Here is a 15,027-nt window from a genome sequence, read left to right as displayed (position 1 = left end):
GCTTGCTTATATATAGTACGACAACCTCAGACTTTGTCAAAATATGATTTAATAACATGTAACATAGAAATATTTAATTACATTTTACATAAATAACACAATATACCTCAAAGTACAAACATTATTCTAATATAGTTAGACTAAATGGCTAAATAGCATCAGTTAGCTTAGCATAATCGGATATTTCCCGCTCATGCAAAACTGTATGAATACAACCAAACCTAAAACACTTATTTTTCCACATATTAAATAAAACAAAGTCATACCTACATTTATAAAGTATTGGCAGTCAAGTTTATATATCGCTAGCTCACCTAAAACCTAGTTTGGGCAGTTGTGTGACAGTTTGTGACTTCCTGTGTCCTGAAAAAGGTTTCCTAGCAACGTACGAAAGACTTTACACACAAACGTAGTAATTAAGGAATTAAAAAACAGCTGTAGCCCTAAATGAACCTGTGTGACCTTCTAGTTCCAGGACAGCCTTTAATAACCAGAGACGCCACCTACGTCTGTATTTCCTTAAAAAACAATGTCAGGACAAAAACAGCAAATGATTGTTGACAGTAGTTAGCTTTCTTCTTAAAAAGAGACACATCATGTGATAACCAATCGATAGAGAACCTGTACACCTGCAGGAAGATCCTCCACCACACACACACACACACACACACACACACAAATTAATATAATAATAAATAAAAAGACCACCCTGTCACCTGTAATTACAGACCCCGATGCCATAACCACCTCTCTGCTATCTGATCAGCCTCGAGTCAAGTCACAGATTACACAGGTTTTCACAGCAGATGGTCAAAAGTTGTTTCTGCGCTATCACTGCACACGAGTGAACTTAACTGGACTAAGATACGTGCTTTCGTATATAAATACTAAAACAATGCCCACTCAAAGTCCACTTACCTGCTTGTTCTGGAGCTTTCAAGTGTATCACACAGTCAATAACATTCATGGGCCTTTTGTCACTTGTCATACTGGGTAAAAAGCACAGGTGTTACTGATAACAACGATGGCTCTGCTGCGCACAATACCAGGACCCTGAAACTGAAGCAGCTCACTGGAATACAGCCAACATTTACTGTATTACTCACACCTGCTTTTTTTCCCCCGACTCTGACATGTCAAAAAAGTCTTCAGTGAAAGAAGCCAATCAATGCACGGCAACTGAGATGACACGAGGAGGACGATGTGATACAGTTAAAAGCTCCAGAACGAGCGAGCGAACTGGTCCTTGAGCTGAGATTGTTCTGTCAAGTGGAAAAACGTACTTTCTTTTAGTTAATTTAATAACGCCACTTTCAGAAACGCCACATTTCTCACTATTTTCTGACATTTTATAGAATGATTAATCCAGAAAATAATAACAGCAGATGAATCAGTAATGGTACTACTCCTACTGCTATCTAGCCTCACTTCTAGCTCTAAAGCAACTCTTCAACCATAAATATGAGTACAGATGTTGACACTGACGCTGAATCACAGTGAAAAAAACCTCACTAAATAGCTCTGGAGACAAATAACACATGGCCTCAACACAACAAGATCAGATGTTTTGCACAATACATGTTTGGGGGTTTTTTTCCCCCCAGTACAATACATCAAAAGGAAAATGGTAAACTCGCTCACTCACTCCACCAAAGGCGACTCTGCACTGGACAACTCGGAGCACAAAGCGAAGTAGTTCCAGTCCACTTGCTCCTATATAGCCTCTATAGCAGTAGCCCTACAGAGATACTGTGTCATAAATGAGAGACATGTCAGATTGGATTATGGTCTGGCTACGGAGCTTCTGTGTAAACGCCTGGTTAGGTTAAGCATCATGATGAAGAAGCGCCAAACCTCCCCTCCTTTCTCTCTCTCTCATTTCCCCAGCGTAACACTGGCTGTGCACACTGGCACTCTTTGCTCTTAGTGTGCTGTGACAACACCATAAGACCAGAGATGCTGCAGGCCACAGACTTTGCATCCTCTCTTTAAAACTGTGTGGTGGGAGGGCAGAGAAAAACAGAGCCAGCAATATTCAGACAACTGCTGTAAAAAAAAAGAATGCAAAAAAAAGTGGGTTTTCAAAGATTTAAAAGCTCCAAATTGGACCCAAATGCATGGTTGAATATTCCTCTCAGCAGCCTTGTGTGCAGCTGATGGTTTCTTTTACTGTAGGATAAACAGTGAGTGCAGGGAGGCTGAGGAGTGGGGGGGGAGCCTAGTATGGCGGGTGTAAAAAAAAAAAAAAAAAGAAAAGAAAGAGATGGAAATGTGCATGATAACAAAAGAGGGGTAGGGGGCAGTGCGTTGCTACCACACTCCCCACGATATTCACAGCAGAAAGGGATGAAATGTGCGGGATGAAAATGTGCGGAGGACGGATGGAAACAAAGGAAAAGCGTGCAAGCGATGCTGAATGAAACAATGCGTCCCGGGAAGCAGAGAGGAAAAGCAAGAGCATCCTACCTTCATGTTGTCATGCGAGAGCACTTCTATCTATCCGTGCATCTTCTTCTTTACAGGAGCACCGCTGGTTTCAGTCAGCCGAGGAGGGAAGAGAGATTAAAACATACCAAAAAAAAAAAAAAAAACAACTGTGAATGAGCAGTGTGTTGCCCAAAATGTTTGTAAAATAAATAAAAAATAAAATACACAGTAAAAGCTTAAGGCTCAGCCCAGCTCGCTCTCATAGGGATAACTATATTCTCTTCGTTTCCACAGACAGGCTCTTCATCAGGGGGAAAAAGCCTCATGTTGTGTAGCATTACGCTAGCCTTTCCCCCCCCGGCCCCCCCCACCCACCCACCCCCCCTCTCCAAACCGGCTACCGTAACCCCGCAACGGTAGTCTACCGCAAACCGGAGAGTACGGAGACGCTATCCTCATATTTTTCCGCCATCCCGCTGTGTTTTGGTAAGGATGAGAAGAAGGCAAAGAAAAAGGATGCTCTCAGGCTGAGGCAGCGAGCAGGTCCCTTCGCTCCCTGCTGCCTACGGAAGCCCGGATGGTTCAGAATCTCGTTTTCTTTTTTTTCCTTTTTTTTTTCTTTATCCTGCTCCTCTCATACCAGGGAAGGTGGTAATTTGATAATCTACTTTTCTCTCATGGACACACAGGGAGATAATAATATGAGTTTTAAACAATGATTATTATTATTTCATAACAAATTAAATTGTTTCAGACAAATAAATAAACATAAAACTCTCCACGTTATACTTTTTGTTTTTGTTTCTCGGATTATTTTTTAAAACTTTGATGATCATATTTTAAAGGTTTGTATGGTTGCTCTGTTTTACTCAGTTAGTTGACCAATTGATCATTGGTCTTTGACTAAGACTGTATTTTACTGCTTATTCCTGGCATCACAATGATATTCCCAAATATGGTTTATTAAAACTTTATTAAAACGTTATTAAAACTTCTAATAACAAAGCAAAGTTTGTTTATCTTGTACTTTTCAATGCAGATGTTAAACAGTGCTTCAAAAGGGAAGTTATGTACAAATGTGTCTAAATACACAGACATAAACAACCTTAAAAGTGTTGTTTAACGCTCTTCAACTCTAAACATCAATTTCTAAATGTGTTCTGTGACATTTTGTAAATTTTTGTCCTTTTTTATCATCAGTTGACTTAGTTGACTCAGATGATTTATATTTTACATTAAGTTGATTGTTTTAAATGGTCTCATTAAAATGGGAATACACCATTGGTCATTGTTAAAACATATTCAAATATACAGACATAACACATGCTAACTCTACCTTAAATGTTTATTGAAATGCATATGGACACCTTTAAAGCTCTGTAGTTAGTAGAGCTGCCCCCTCTTATTTAATTAATTGACAAATTGGTTAGAGGGTCTCTGTAGACAAAGACATCCTTAATATTTGTTGAATTAGTTTATTGGATTTTAAGATTGTATATATTTTAGAATGATTGTCTTATGTACTTCTGTTTAGTGTTTTTGTGTGTTTTGAAAAAATAAAATCTAAATAAAATTATTATCATTGTTTAAAGACTCTTTAAATGGGAATAAGCCATGAGTGGAAAATGATTCAAAAACATCTGGCATCACAATGATATTCACAAGGGGTCTTAATTACTGTATATGGGGTCTTCTGCAGTCAACTGCAAAGGGACAATAATATATTTTAAAAAGCATAATGACCAGTTTCAGATAGATTAACGCCTTCTACACTAATGCTATGATAATAATTTCACACTATAACCTTGCAGCTACACAGATGGATATTACAGCAGATATTAGCCCCACTGCCAGTGTGTACAGCACCACTTCCATCAGGAAGACAGATTTTGTGGTTTACTGCTCCATCTAGTGGAAGCAAGTAAACACAGCAGGAGGCAAGGCAAGCGTTGGTGGCAGAGGTCACATACAGCAGTACACACACAGCACTGTTTAGGACACAACACTGACAAACCCACAACATAAATAGGAATCTAAATCAGAAACAAATCCAACAAACCTTGATTGGAACATTTTATTTTCTCAAGGACATTTATGAAGCCAGAAGGACGATCTGTTTTATTATTGTACACAATGTCAAAAAACAATGACTTATTCTCTGATCACCATCACATAAACATAATGCACACACGGTACCAACTACAGTCACTGAAAGCCCGGGGTTTGGTGCAGAGCCTGGTTAACCAAAGGAATATCTGAGTTACATCTTGGTTTAATTAAAAACCATCATCAGATCTTGCTGCTTTTGACACCTTTGGGAGGCCAGGTCTGGATATATTAAGGACGATCCAGTTTTCCCCATGTAAAGACTCAATGTTTATACTCATTCACGACTCCACGAGAGGGTTGGAGGGAAAAATTACAAGAAAGACGATTTACAATTAGCCGTGGTCTGTCATCTTAAGTTGTGGAATGATGCATCAAGAACAGAAAGTGTTAGCGAACGTGTTTTCCGTACAAGCATTTTGCACTCGGTGCCCACATCAATATGAGTCTACTGTCAGCTGGAAGCCAAAGGTTCATAAAAATAATCTGTTTCCACATTTACGTGTCAGCATCAATAGGAAACAGCTGAAATGCTGCACAGCTACCAGCTGATTAAAAAAAAGCACATGCTTTGATGACAAAAGATTTAAATGATGGCTTTGCTGTGATGTAGCAGGAGTCTAATTTTGTCATTCAAATTGCACTCTACCCAAACACACTAAGATTAAGCTTTACACACACACACACACACAAAGCTTCTTTAAGGAATGTTAGAAAATAATTTGGGAACACAGATGTTAAGATGAACATTGAAAACGAGACAGTTTAATAAAAATAAAGAAATATGAAGATTTGTAGAATGTAATTTCTGTGTAAAATAATGTAAAAATCTGTATCCATAAAGTTGCTGAATATTTAATGCAGTCCATAGTTTTTACCCAGAGTTTTGGGAGCCAGATCACCTGAGAGAACATAAAATCAAAGTCAAGAGGACCAGTCTATACAAAATTATTAAGACCTCTAGAACAATGACTGCGATGCTAGAGCAAATATTAAATATTATTACTACTGAGTGTAAGGTAATACTAGAAATGTAGGTGCTCTCTAAAATAAATCCCTCTTTTCTACGATAATAAGGTTGATTAGAGACTTCAGAAGGAGGATAGCAATGTTGACTTTGTTCACTTGTAACTGGAGATGTTAGATTTCCTCATACTAAGGTCATCTTTGTTTCCTTGTAAGCCAGTTAATGGTCTGTGTGCAACAACACTATGGACAAGGGATCTCTTAAAGTATTCTGCGTATCCACAATCGTTTAGTTTCCTTCAACTCAACACTGAACAATCCACTTTTATGTCCAATTCCTCCCTCCAAAACCTCCTGAAAAAGGATCAGAAGACTCTGGGGAAAAACAAGGAAGTTGTGGCTGGCAGCTATGTGCACAAGGCTCATTCAAATGGAGACATCCATAACATTTTTGGAAGTATGGAAATGAATGACAGGATGACATGTTTGGAGCAGATCTGCTGCTGTGATCTGACACTACTTGGCCTCCCAAAGAGCACGTCCAACTGTCGGGGTGACCTTACTTCCCACTTCACTACTGTAATTCAAAACTTCACTTCTACAGCAGGAGGCCTGACAAATACTGTATTCGGACCACAGCGTGGATTAAGGACCACTTGCTTATTAGCAAAGAACAGTTACAAAAACAAAACAAACAAAACAAAAACAAACCCTGACAGACCAGGCTACAGTAATAAACACAATGGTAAACACCCTCATGCTTCACAGGGAAAAAAAAAAAAAAAGATCACGTGTCCAGCATACACACACACGCACACAAATATTTTCAAATACTCTAGTGTAGTTTTTAACTCATCATACATCCAAGAGTGGTCAGGAAAATGTCACTAAAACCCCAACCTGGTATGAACCTGTCCTTGCAGTACTCTTTACAGCTCTCAAGACTACAGACTGGCTGGTTCAGCTAAAATCTATCACACCATTCTGCTTGTATTGCTCATTAAGTTGAACTCTTGAAGAGAAACAAGGTTCAGTCGTTAATTACAGGCGCAAAAATGCACACGAAACACTGCCATCTGGTGGGGGTTTTACCAGATTTCTTACTTAACATTCGTGTTTCTATCAGGACAAGTCAGTAAGGGGTGTGAGCGTACCACTCTTGCACGAATGATGGTTAAAAACAATACCAGGCAAATAGAGACATTTAAATAATTTACGATGTATTTACACAATAATCCATCTTATTTTCCAGCAGTGTCTTTTTCATCTTCTCAGCATGTGAAGGCATCTTCTAGTCACCCATCTTTACTTTTGAAGTCTGACGGAGAAAAAAAAAAGAAACCAGTTATTAGACTTTCATATACAGAAACAGGTTGAATCATCACATCTACACAACATAGATCCATCTAGACTTTTGTGGAAATAATTACTATCTCTGCAGTGACATGTGTCATATGTCTGCAACAAAAGGCCATTGTTGCGGCCATGGATAGCTTTCTCGTCTGGAGAAAAAAAGAAAGATTGCGAAGACAGAAAATGAGCAGCTTGTCTCATTCACCTGCAGAATGGCCACAATGACACCAAACAGGCCAATTGCACTGCCGAAGATTTCCACAATGAGGATCTTCACAAAGAGGCTGGCGTTCTGGGCGTCTGCCAACGCCGCTCCGCTGCCCACGATGCCGACACAGATGCCGCAGAAGAGGTTGGAAAAGCCCACAGTCAGACCGGCTCCAAACATGGAGTAACCTAGTAGGATTGAAATCAAATGAGTCAGAGACTTCCATAAGTAATAACACTGGGACTGGCCACAATCTGATTCCCTGTCATGGTTTGATGATATTCAAATTGAGTTTATGTATGTTTATAGAACTGTGAAAGATGATGAGATTTATCACTTCTCTAGACTCAATCCTGCAAATAACTTAAGATTTAAGACCATGAGAATTAAACTTGTATACAAACCATATCAAGCATTCAACTTGTTACCAGACTGTCACATTATAACTTAACCATTTTTTTAAATGTAAATTTGACCCACCCTGGATGTTGCAATTTGAGTGACAATCAGCAAATTCCAGGTGCCGTTTAATGTTGAAATTGTTGGCATTTTTAGGGTGGATTTTTCTTCAACATCTTGCATTCAGAAACTTTTTGTCTGTTTTCTTACCAGCTTGGTAGTTCCTTGCCCCGATGGTCTCAGGGGTTGTTCCACGGAAGCTCTATAAGAGAAAAGATATTCCTTTTAGAACAAAAAAAACACTCTTGCTCTTTTGTCACAATCACATTAAACGTATTTCTGTCCCATATGTTTAATACTGATGTATGTATTGTTCCCTGTACAGTGCTCCCGTCTTTAAAGACAAAATGAATAACGGCACAGTGTTCTTGCTCGAACAATAGAAATGTTTATTGCTTACCTCAGCCATGTTGCTGATTACAATGGCCATGATGATCCCATAGATTGCTACAGCTTCACAGAAAATGATGCTAGAGGGAGAGATTAAAAAAAATGTAAGAGAAGTATATAAGATGATTAACTTTACTAAAATAAATAAATATATTGCCCTTTTTTGGTAACACACACAGGCCCAAAATACAATCATACATATTTGCTTATAGACATGCAAATACAGAGAGATGGTGGAGTGATGGGCTGCCACGGCGCTCTGGAAGCAGTTAGGGGTTCAGTGCCTTGCTCAAGGGCACCCCAGCCAGGAGGTGAACTGGCACCTCTCCAGCTACCAGTCCACACTCCATACTGGACTTGAACCGGTGACCCTCCGGTTCCCAAGTCTACGGACTGAGCTACTGCCGCCCCAGTGATTGGATTTTCACTGGCAGCTTGTTCTCCCGAGTCACTACAAAGTGCTGCTGTGGACTAACAGTAACAAACTGTGGTCATGGATGATCGGTGAAACTGTAATTCACTGGCTATCATGACAGGCGCTCACAGATACTCATTAAGTAGACACAATGTGGCTAATGAGAGCAGGATGTTACACTTGTTTAAAGCTGCAGGTCTGACATTTATAGATGTTTTAATATCGCTTTCTGGTGTTAAATGGCTATTACATGTCTCCATGATGAATGCAAGTAGTAGAGGTTAAACATTACTTCAAAAATATGATTTTTAAACCACTTTCTTTGTTCAGCAGCAGTATTCAACATTCAACTGGATAATACTACCCAGCTTTGCTTCAGGTGGGAGGGAAGGAAGGATCAGTTTACTAATCTCAAAGAGAAATTGCAATGGTACAGCAGATACTTCCCACAAATAATCACAAAACAAATGAGGTAGGTGAGAAACAGTATAATTAAAAGTCAAATTGATATAACGAACTAAACCTACTATAAAGTAAATATAATCTGAAAATATAAAGCAGAGGAGAATTACTTAATTTCTGTTCTTGCATGAGCCTACCTGACCAAATTCTTGGTTTTGATGCGTGGAGCCTTGACACCACCTCCAATAATGCTTGAACCAGTGATGTAGATCCCCCTAAAAAACAAAAACATCAATCAGCGAGATTCCTTTTGTATCATCCAAGAAACATAACTATTTAACAACATTATGAAAGTTTTTGGATCTTATCAGAAACAGATCAGAGGACAACTAACCAAACACCCTGTTAAAGCTCTTCTTTAAATTCTAAATTAAAAGAGGAAGTAATGTGCATTACATTGAACTAATGATGAAAAGCGATATCAGTGATTTGTGTCCATCTGACGTGTCATTTGTAAATGTAATACAGCTACGTTACATCAGTCACTATACAGATAGAACATGTCTGGGCCCCAACACACCAAGCCAACAGCGGCTGAACTGCGTTGTGAGCGGCTGACAGTCGGCTGTAGTTTTTTCCGTGTGTCCTGAACCATTGGCTCTAATTGGCCCTTATCGCCTTCTGTTCAGCAAGTTCTGCTTGTTCAATCTGCATCAAGGGAAGTCAGAGAGAGCTCTCTGAGCGGCTGCATGCTGGTGAATCAATTATTTCACCCATCGAGAGCAGCTTCTCTATATATTCTTTTATCTCAGAATAATCTATATCCATTAGCAAAAGACCACAGGTTGACAACGGTAGAGCAAAGCTTTCACTGACAAACACATCTTTATTTTAAATAAGAAACAGTCTCAGTTTGTATTCCAAGCATACAACTAAACAGTTTAATCAGATTCAGTGGTGCAAAACATAAGTTGGCTTGAACAGAAGCATCTTGGCAGTCTGCTGTGGGTTTCACAGTGTTCAAGAGTAACTTTTAACAGATGACTTTAGGCGACATGAGGCTATGTAGTTTCTGTAAGTCAACTTAGTTTGTCAGGGCCCCTCTGAAGCCAATTGTAAAAAGTGTTTGTTTTGTTATGTCATATGAGTGTAGCTGACATAACTTTTTCATTTCAAAATGTAAAAGAGACTCCATCCAACAGATACTCAGGAGTGTTCCTGTTTTGCTAATTCTAAGATTTTCCAGTTCCATATTCCCACATGATACTTACTTTCCTAAGTGGTTCAAGAAAAGAGGAAATTATTCTATGAAAGACCGGTGCATTTCAGGCCTTTAAGTACCACTATCTGTGTCTTACACTGCTTTAAACTGTGTAAGGTACTCACCAGGCTGCTCCCACCACAGACAGAGAGATGGCCAAGCCAATGCCCAGACTGGCCCACATGAAAGGAGAAGTCTCTGTCAGGAACCTGCAAGCAAAGAGGTACAGCTGATGAAGACTACTTGCTTTGTGGCCACTTTACAGGAAATTTAAATGTCTTATAAATGGCAGCCGAAGATAAGATTTTCAACTTAAACAGTGTACAGAGAGTGATCCAGACTCACACTACAACAATACAAGAGGGCTGGTTTAAAACAGAGTAGGTGCAGTTAGAATTAATGATAATCTGCTTCTTTTACAGCCAAAACTAAAATGTATTTTGGCAAGCTAAATGTAGATTTAATTAAAATACTAACTTTTATTCTATTGTTTACAGTGGTTCACTACGACTCTATGCAAGTCTCTGAAGTCAAACTATATTTTCCCTTGTCTTTTCTACTTCCACAAAATAAAAGAGGTTGACTTTTGAACAGTCATGTGAAGACAGACCCTCCCTAAGAGAAGGGCAGGCTCTGAATCTGTCGGAGCAATATCAAAGGCAACAGTACTGTGCTACACTTACGTCTTTGTAAAGCACTTTGTATGTTCTTTTGTAAAAACACAAATAAAAGTTATTGTGATTATTATGAATAGCCAGAAACTATGACCTGTTGTAAAGTAGCATAGCAGTATTCTTACAATTGTGCAATCTAGGAAAAGTCGCTGTCCTTTTGGCACAACTTTTAAACAGCCCACAATTTCAACATCTACTCTCTGCAAGGCAATAGTGTCAATAAGGCTCAAAGCATTCAACTAAAGAAGTGGACTGACTTCACATTTGGGCTGCAAAAAAATTATCATTTTCATTATCGACTAATCTGTCAGTTATTTTTTAATTAAATCATCAGTCAATTCATTGTTTTGTCCATTAAATTCCTCCTCAAATAGTTTGTTTTTGTTTAACAATTACTCCAAGACTAAGATATTTCATTGATGATCAAACATGACCCAAAAAAAGCAGTAAATACTTATTATTAGTTTAGAAGCGGGAAAATAACTGAAATCCTTCACAAAATAGTTGCCTATTAAACATCTTCCGTTCAACTTATACCTGTGTTACTCTGACAGGTGACAGGTTTATTACCGAAGAGCTTGTGTAGTCCTGTTTGTGTTTGAGTCCACAATTAAATACAGTTCAGCCCAGTGGTGCTCATTAACCTGCAGGCAGTAACTTTATGTCAAGACTGCTTACCATGCCACATCAAAACGGAACCCAAGGTCAAATATGGTATAGCAAATACCTGCGGAAATAAAACAAAATATGGAAAATTAGATGTGAAAATGAAAAAAAAAAAGCCTGCTGCTCATTTTACAAGCTCGGTGTCTGTGAAAGAGGAAACCCCCTTTGGTGCAGACATTCACAGTTTGTTACCGCATTAATAAACCGAACCATGTGTGTACCAGTGTCACATTTACGTGTTAAAGTCGTAACTTCGGTGTGATAGCTCACTCTCACGTGAAAAACCCTGTTCCTGTTTCAAATCCGTCTCCTGTCTACAGCTAACCGGCTAATGTTAGCATCGTCAAAGTTAATGAATAACACCGAGAGAAGAGCAACCCCCAAACCCCACCCTAACTTCCAGTAAATAAGATTATTTACTCGTTAACATAAACCGCAAACACTGTCTCCTAACCTCGGACATTTTCTGCTAATATAAGCGGTTAGCTCCAAGCTGGCTAGCTGTCATTAGCTTAGCTTAACGTCAGGAAATGCTAGCGAGCTGCTAGCTTGGATGCAAGGTCGGTTCGCGTATCTGAAACATAAAATACATTTAATTTAGATTAAGCTCAGCAACACGCAGGGTTTTTGGTGTCTTCGTGGTAGTAAATACGATCACGCGTGGGTGGCGTTCACTCCAATTGGCGTGTTAATCTAGCAAATTGTAGCTGGGAAAACAAAATGGAAACATCCGCGACCGCTCTCATCCCATGATTTAGCCGGGTCCCTGAATTACAGCCGTCAAACGCAAAATGGGTTGTTTTACCGCGAAGAAAGAACAACTTGCTGCTACGGCATTGTTGCATATCAGTAGAAAACAGATGATTTGATCCATTAGGTCAAATATTCAGGGGAAATATAATCTTACCGACGATTAGTATGGTACTCCAGAAGGCCAAAGTGACCCCCGTATACAGAATAGCGTGTCCGTCCATCATCCACTCTAGCAGCATCTATCCGGCCGTCTAACTCCTGGATCGGCGAGATCGGCGAGATCTCCTCGGCTCAAATCTAAAATCTGACGCTGCTTAAAGAAACGCTTTCAGTCGATGGAGGAGAAGGAGAAGGAGCATCAAGAGGAGAAGCTGGCCAGTGTCAGCTGATCCAGTTTGACTAGCATGTGACCGGGGAGGAGGAGGGGGGGGCAGTTTGGGCTGCGTTCGGTTTCATTTATTCTCCTCCTCCCCCCTCCCTTTGCTGGAAGGATTTCACAACGAAGGTGTAAACGAGAAATGTTTTTAAATGTGTTCGTTGTGAAAGTAACAAGGACTCACAGTGCACTATACACAGAAATACAACAAAAAGGTTTGAAGCTTAAGTCCTTGGAGATGTGAGTACTGTAACCGAATGCGTCCTAGAAGGCTGCATACCAAATGAGTGAGAGCCGCCTGCAGCGCCTGTAGCGGCCGCTAGATGTCACTGTTGTAGTTGTGAGTGAGTCACGACTGCAGTCTATTTTATTTATTGGGATTTTATTGGAGTGTAACATATACTACAATATTGTCTTTGTTTGTTTTTATATCTTTTATTTTTTATGTCTTACGTTGTATTGTTTTATTGTATTCATTTTTAGCCTTGCAGAGTTGTTATTTATTGCTGTTCATTTTTTGTTTTCATGTATGTATCAGTTTGTTATGTGAAGCACTTTGGGCTGTATGTTTCTCAGCAAGGTGCTATATAAATTAAGCTGAGTGAAAAGAAGAAAAGGGTATAAATAATGAATTAAATTCAACTGACAGTATATTTATATCCCTGTTAAATATTCCCATTATCTTTTTTTTATCTTTTTTATCTTTTCTACCTCAGTATTTTATTCTATTGTTGTATTTTATTGTATTTAAATGTACCTGGCTGCTATGATGACCCAATTTCCCTTTGAGGATTAATAAAATCTATCTATCTATCTATCTATCTATCTATCTATCTATCTATCTATCTATCTATCTATCTATCTATCTATCTATCTATCTATCTATTTCCATAGTTAACTGGTTGCTTGTGTGCAATCACACTGTTTTATCCCACAAACAAATTCTGTGGAACAATAAAAAACAGTTCAATATTCATTATTTAATAAACATGCAATGTTTGGTTTATATTGTTTGTTGTTCAGAACAAAAACAATATTATATCATAAATCTTTTTATCACAAAAGTTCCACATTCACAAAATACATTACTTTGACATGTGGTTGCAGATAAATATCTAATGATGATCCAGCAGGGGGAGTCCTTTCCATAATTGCTATCCTTCTGTGAAGCTTTCCCTCAAAGGCAAAGGCTGCAAATGAGTGTGTAATATTTTTTTTTACAATGAATCAAATCAAAGTCTATAGGGAAATACTTCTGGGATATATCCCTGTTGATAACAAAATTATTATTTTATGTTCACCATAAAATGTTCATCATCTTCGCTGTGAGACTGACAGCACAAAAGATGGACACCAGATATCAGATTTTTCCTCTTCATTAATTTCAACACAGACTTTCTGCCAGTGCTTCGAACCTCCCTGGATTGTGTCCCCATCCTCATATTCTAATCCAAAGCAATTTGCGACAATTTTATCCTCTGAGGCCACAGAAGTTTCTCAGCTGTAAAGATGATCCGTTTTATTCCATCACAGATGAGATAGGATTTAATGAGGACTAAAAGACCCCGAAGGTCCTGAAGTCACCAGGTTGGAAAGCGATCAAACAGCAGTCAGGAGTAACTATTGGTAACTGCTATTTCTCTGTTCTCCAAAATCATAATAGTTTCCGTGTCTTTTCACATCTGTATCTTCTCATCTTTCAGCAGAAATCCAAGAATCACAGGATCACAGGCACTGACTGTCCCTTTGCAATATGTTCAAGGTTACTTTGTCCCCTTTCTGGTGTTTTGATTTGAAGGTGCTTTGTTATTCTTTTGATGATCTAGAAACAGCTGTATCAGTAAATACAAGAGAGGTTTTGTGCTATGTATCATTGATGAAAGGAACCTAGGAGGAAGGAAAAAGGTATACAGCACAGGTCGAGTTATTTCTAGCAATTTTCTATGTGTCGGTGACTGAACTGTTTCATGTTGTCTTGACTCTGGCAGTCTGTACCTTTACTGTATATTTCAAGGGAATATTGATTTCCTTTGTGTCAAACACTGTCGACTATATGTGGCTGTCCTTAAAAACAAAATTGATCGACAGACGAGGCTGCACAAAAAGGACTGCATCAATCTTTGAATGCAGGTGCTTGGATCTCAGAGGCGTTCACTGAACCACTCTGGATCTAGATCTTCATACTGTGACAGGAAAATTATTTCTTTATGATCACAGAGCTTAAACCAAAAATAAGGTGCAATGTGCTTATGTCCCGAGTGTGGAAGGAGACACTTTACAGCAGCAATAAAATGAAATAGCATATAAAAATAATATTGTTCTCACATCCCATTGAAAATGGGATTTCCTTAACTCGAATGCAATGGATATGGAGATGGAGATGGAGATGAATTGAGACATTGTGTTGCTCATGAAAAAGCTTTAAAACTGCCGTTACCATCAGTCATCTTCAAAGCTCTTGAAGTCTTAGAAGAAGATCCTTGAAGTGTTTTGGGTGCAGCCTCTCTGCAGAAAAAGTCCTCTTCCGTGCTTATTAACACTTGTTGAAATTTAATATACCTGACTCTGTGT

At 38.8% G+C, this 15,027-nt stretch overlaps 2 protein-coding genes across 4 annotated transcripts in view; both read right to left on the bottom strand.

Annotated features, from left to right (window-relative positions):
• b4galt2 (UDP-Gal:betaGlcNAc beta 1,4- galactosyltransferase, polypeptide 2) overlaps positions 1-2,774 on the bottom strand; it is a 168,063-nt gene extending 165,289 nt beyond the window's left edge. Inside the window, exon 1 of one of the 3 annotated variants that reach the window (XM_051401406.1) lies at positions 2,467-2,774. The gene's annotated coding sequence lies outside the window, so the exon portion shown is untranslated. Of the gene's footprint in view, positions 1-918; positions 1,437-1,645; positions 2,154-2,466 lie in introns of those variants that run through there. The other 2 variants (XM_051401413.1, XM_051401422.1) reach the window with 2 other exon arrangements.
• A 1,713-nt stretch (positions 2,775-4,487) lies between these two features.
• atp6v0b (ATPase H+ transporting V0 subunit b) lies at positions 4,488-12,493 on the bottom strand. The gene is made up of 8 exons (XM_051401671.1): positions 12,235-12,493; positions 11,340-11,388; positions 10,113-10,196; positions 8,924-9,001; positions 7,920-7,989; positions 7,670-7,721; positions 7,058-7,248; positions 4,488-6,817 (listed from the first exon to the last, which is right to left on the bottom strand). Exons 1-8 carry the CDS (start codon positions 12,317-12,319, stop codon positions 6,791-6,793), a joined length of 636 nt encoding a protein of 211 aa, XP_051257631.1. The 5' UTR covers positions 12,320-12,493; the 3' UTR covers positions 4,488-6,790.
• Between the last annotated feature and the right edge of the window lie 2,534 nt (positions 12,494-15,027).

Source organism: Dicentrarchus labrax, unplaced genomic scaffold (assembly GCF_905237075.1).
Source record: "Dicentrarchus labrax unplaced genomic scaffold, dlabrax2021, whole genome shotgun sequence".
In the NCBI taxonomy this organism is placed as follows: Eukaryota; Metazoa; Chordata; class Actinopteri; family Moronidae; genus Dicentrarchus; species Dicentrarchus labrax.
This window is presented reverse-complemented; position numbering and strand designations above follow the sequence as displayed.

Coding starts and splice junctions, on each gene's coding strand:
- atp6v0b (XM_051401671.1), bottom strand. CDS start 12,319: ATGCTGCTAGAGTGGATGATGGACGGACACGCTATTCTGTATACGGGG. Junction 9,002..10,112: donor TCTGTGGTGGGAGCAGCCTG/GTGAGTACCTTA, acceptor TTTGTTTTTTAG/GGGGATCTACATCACTGGTT. Junction 7,990..8,923: donor AAAACCAAGAATTTGGTCAG/GTAGGCTCATGC, acceptor CTCTCCCTCTAG/CATCATTTTCTGTGAAGCTG.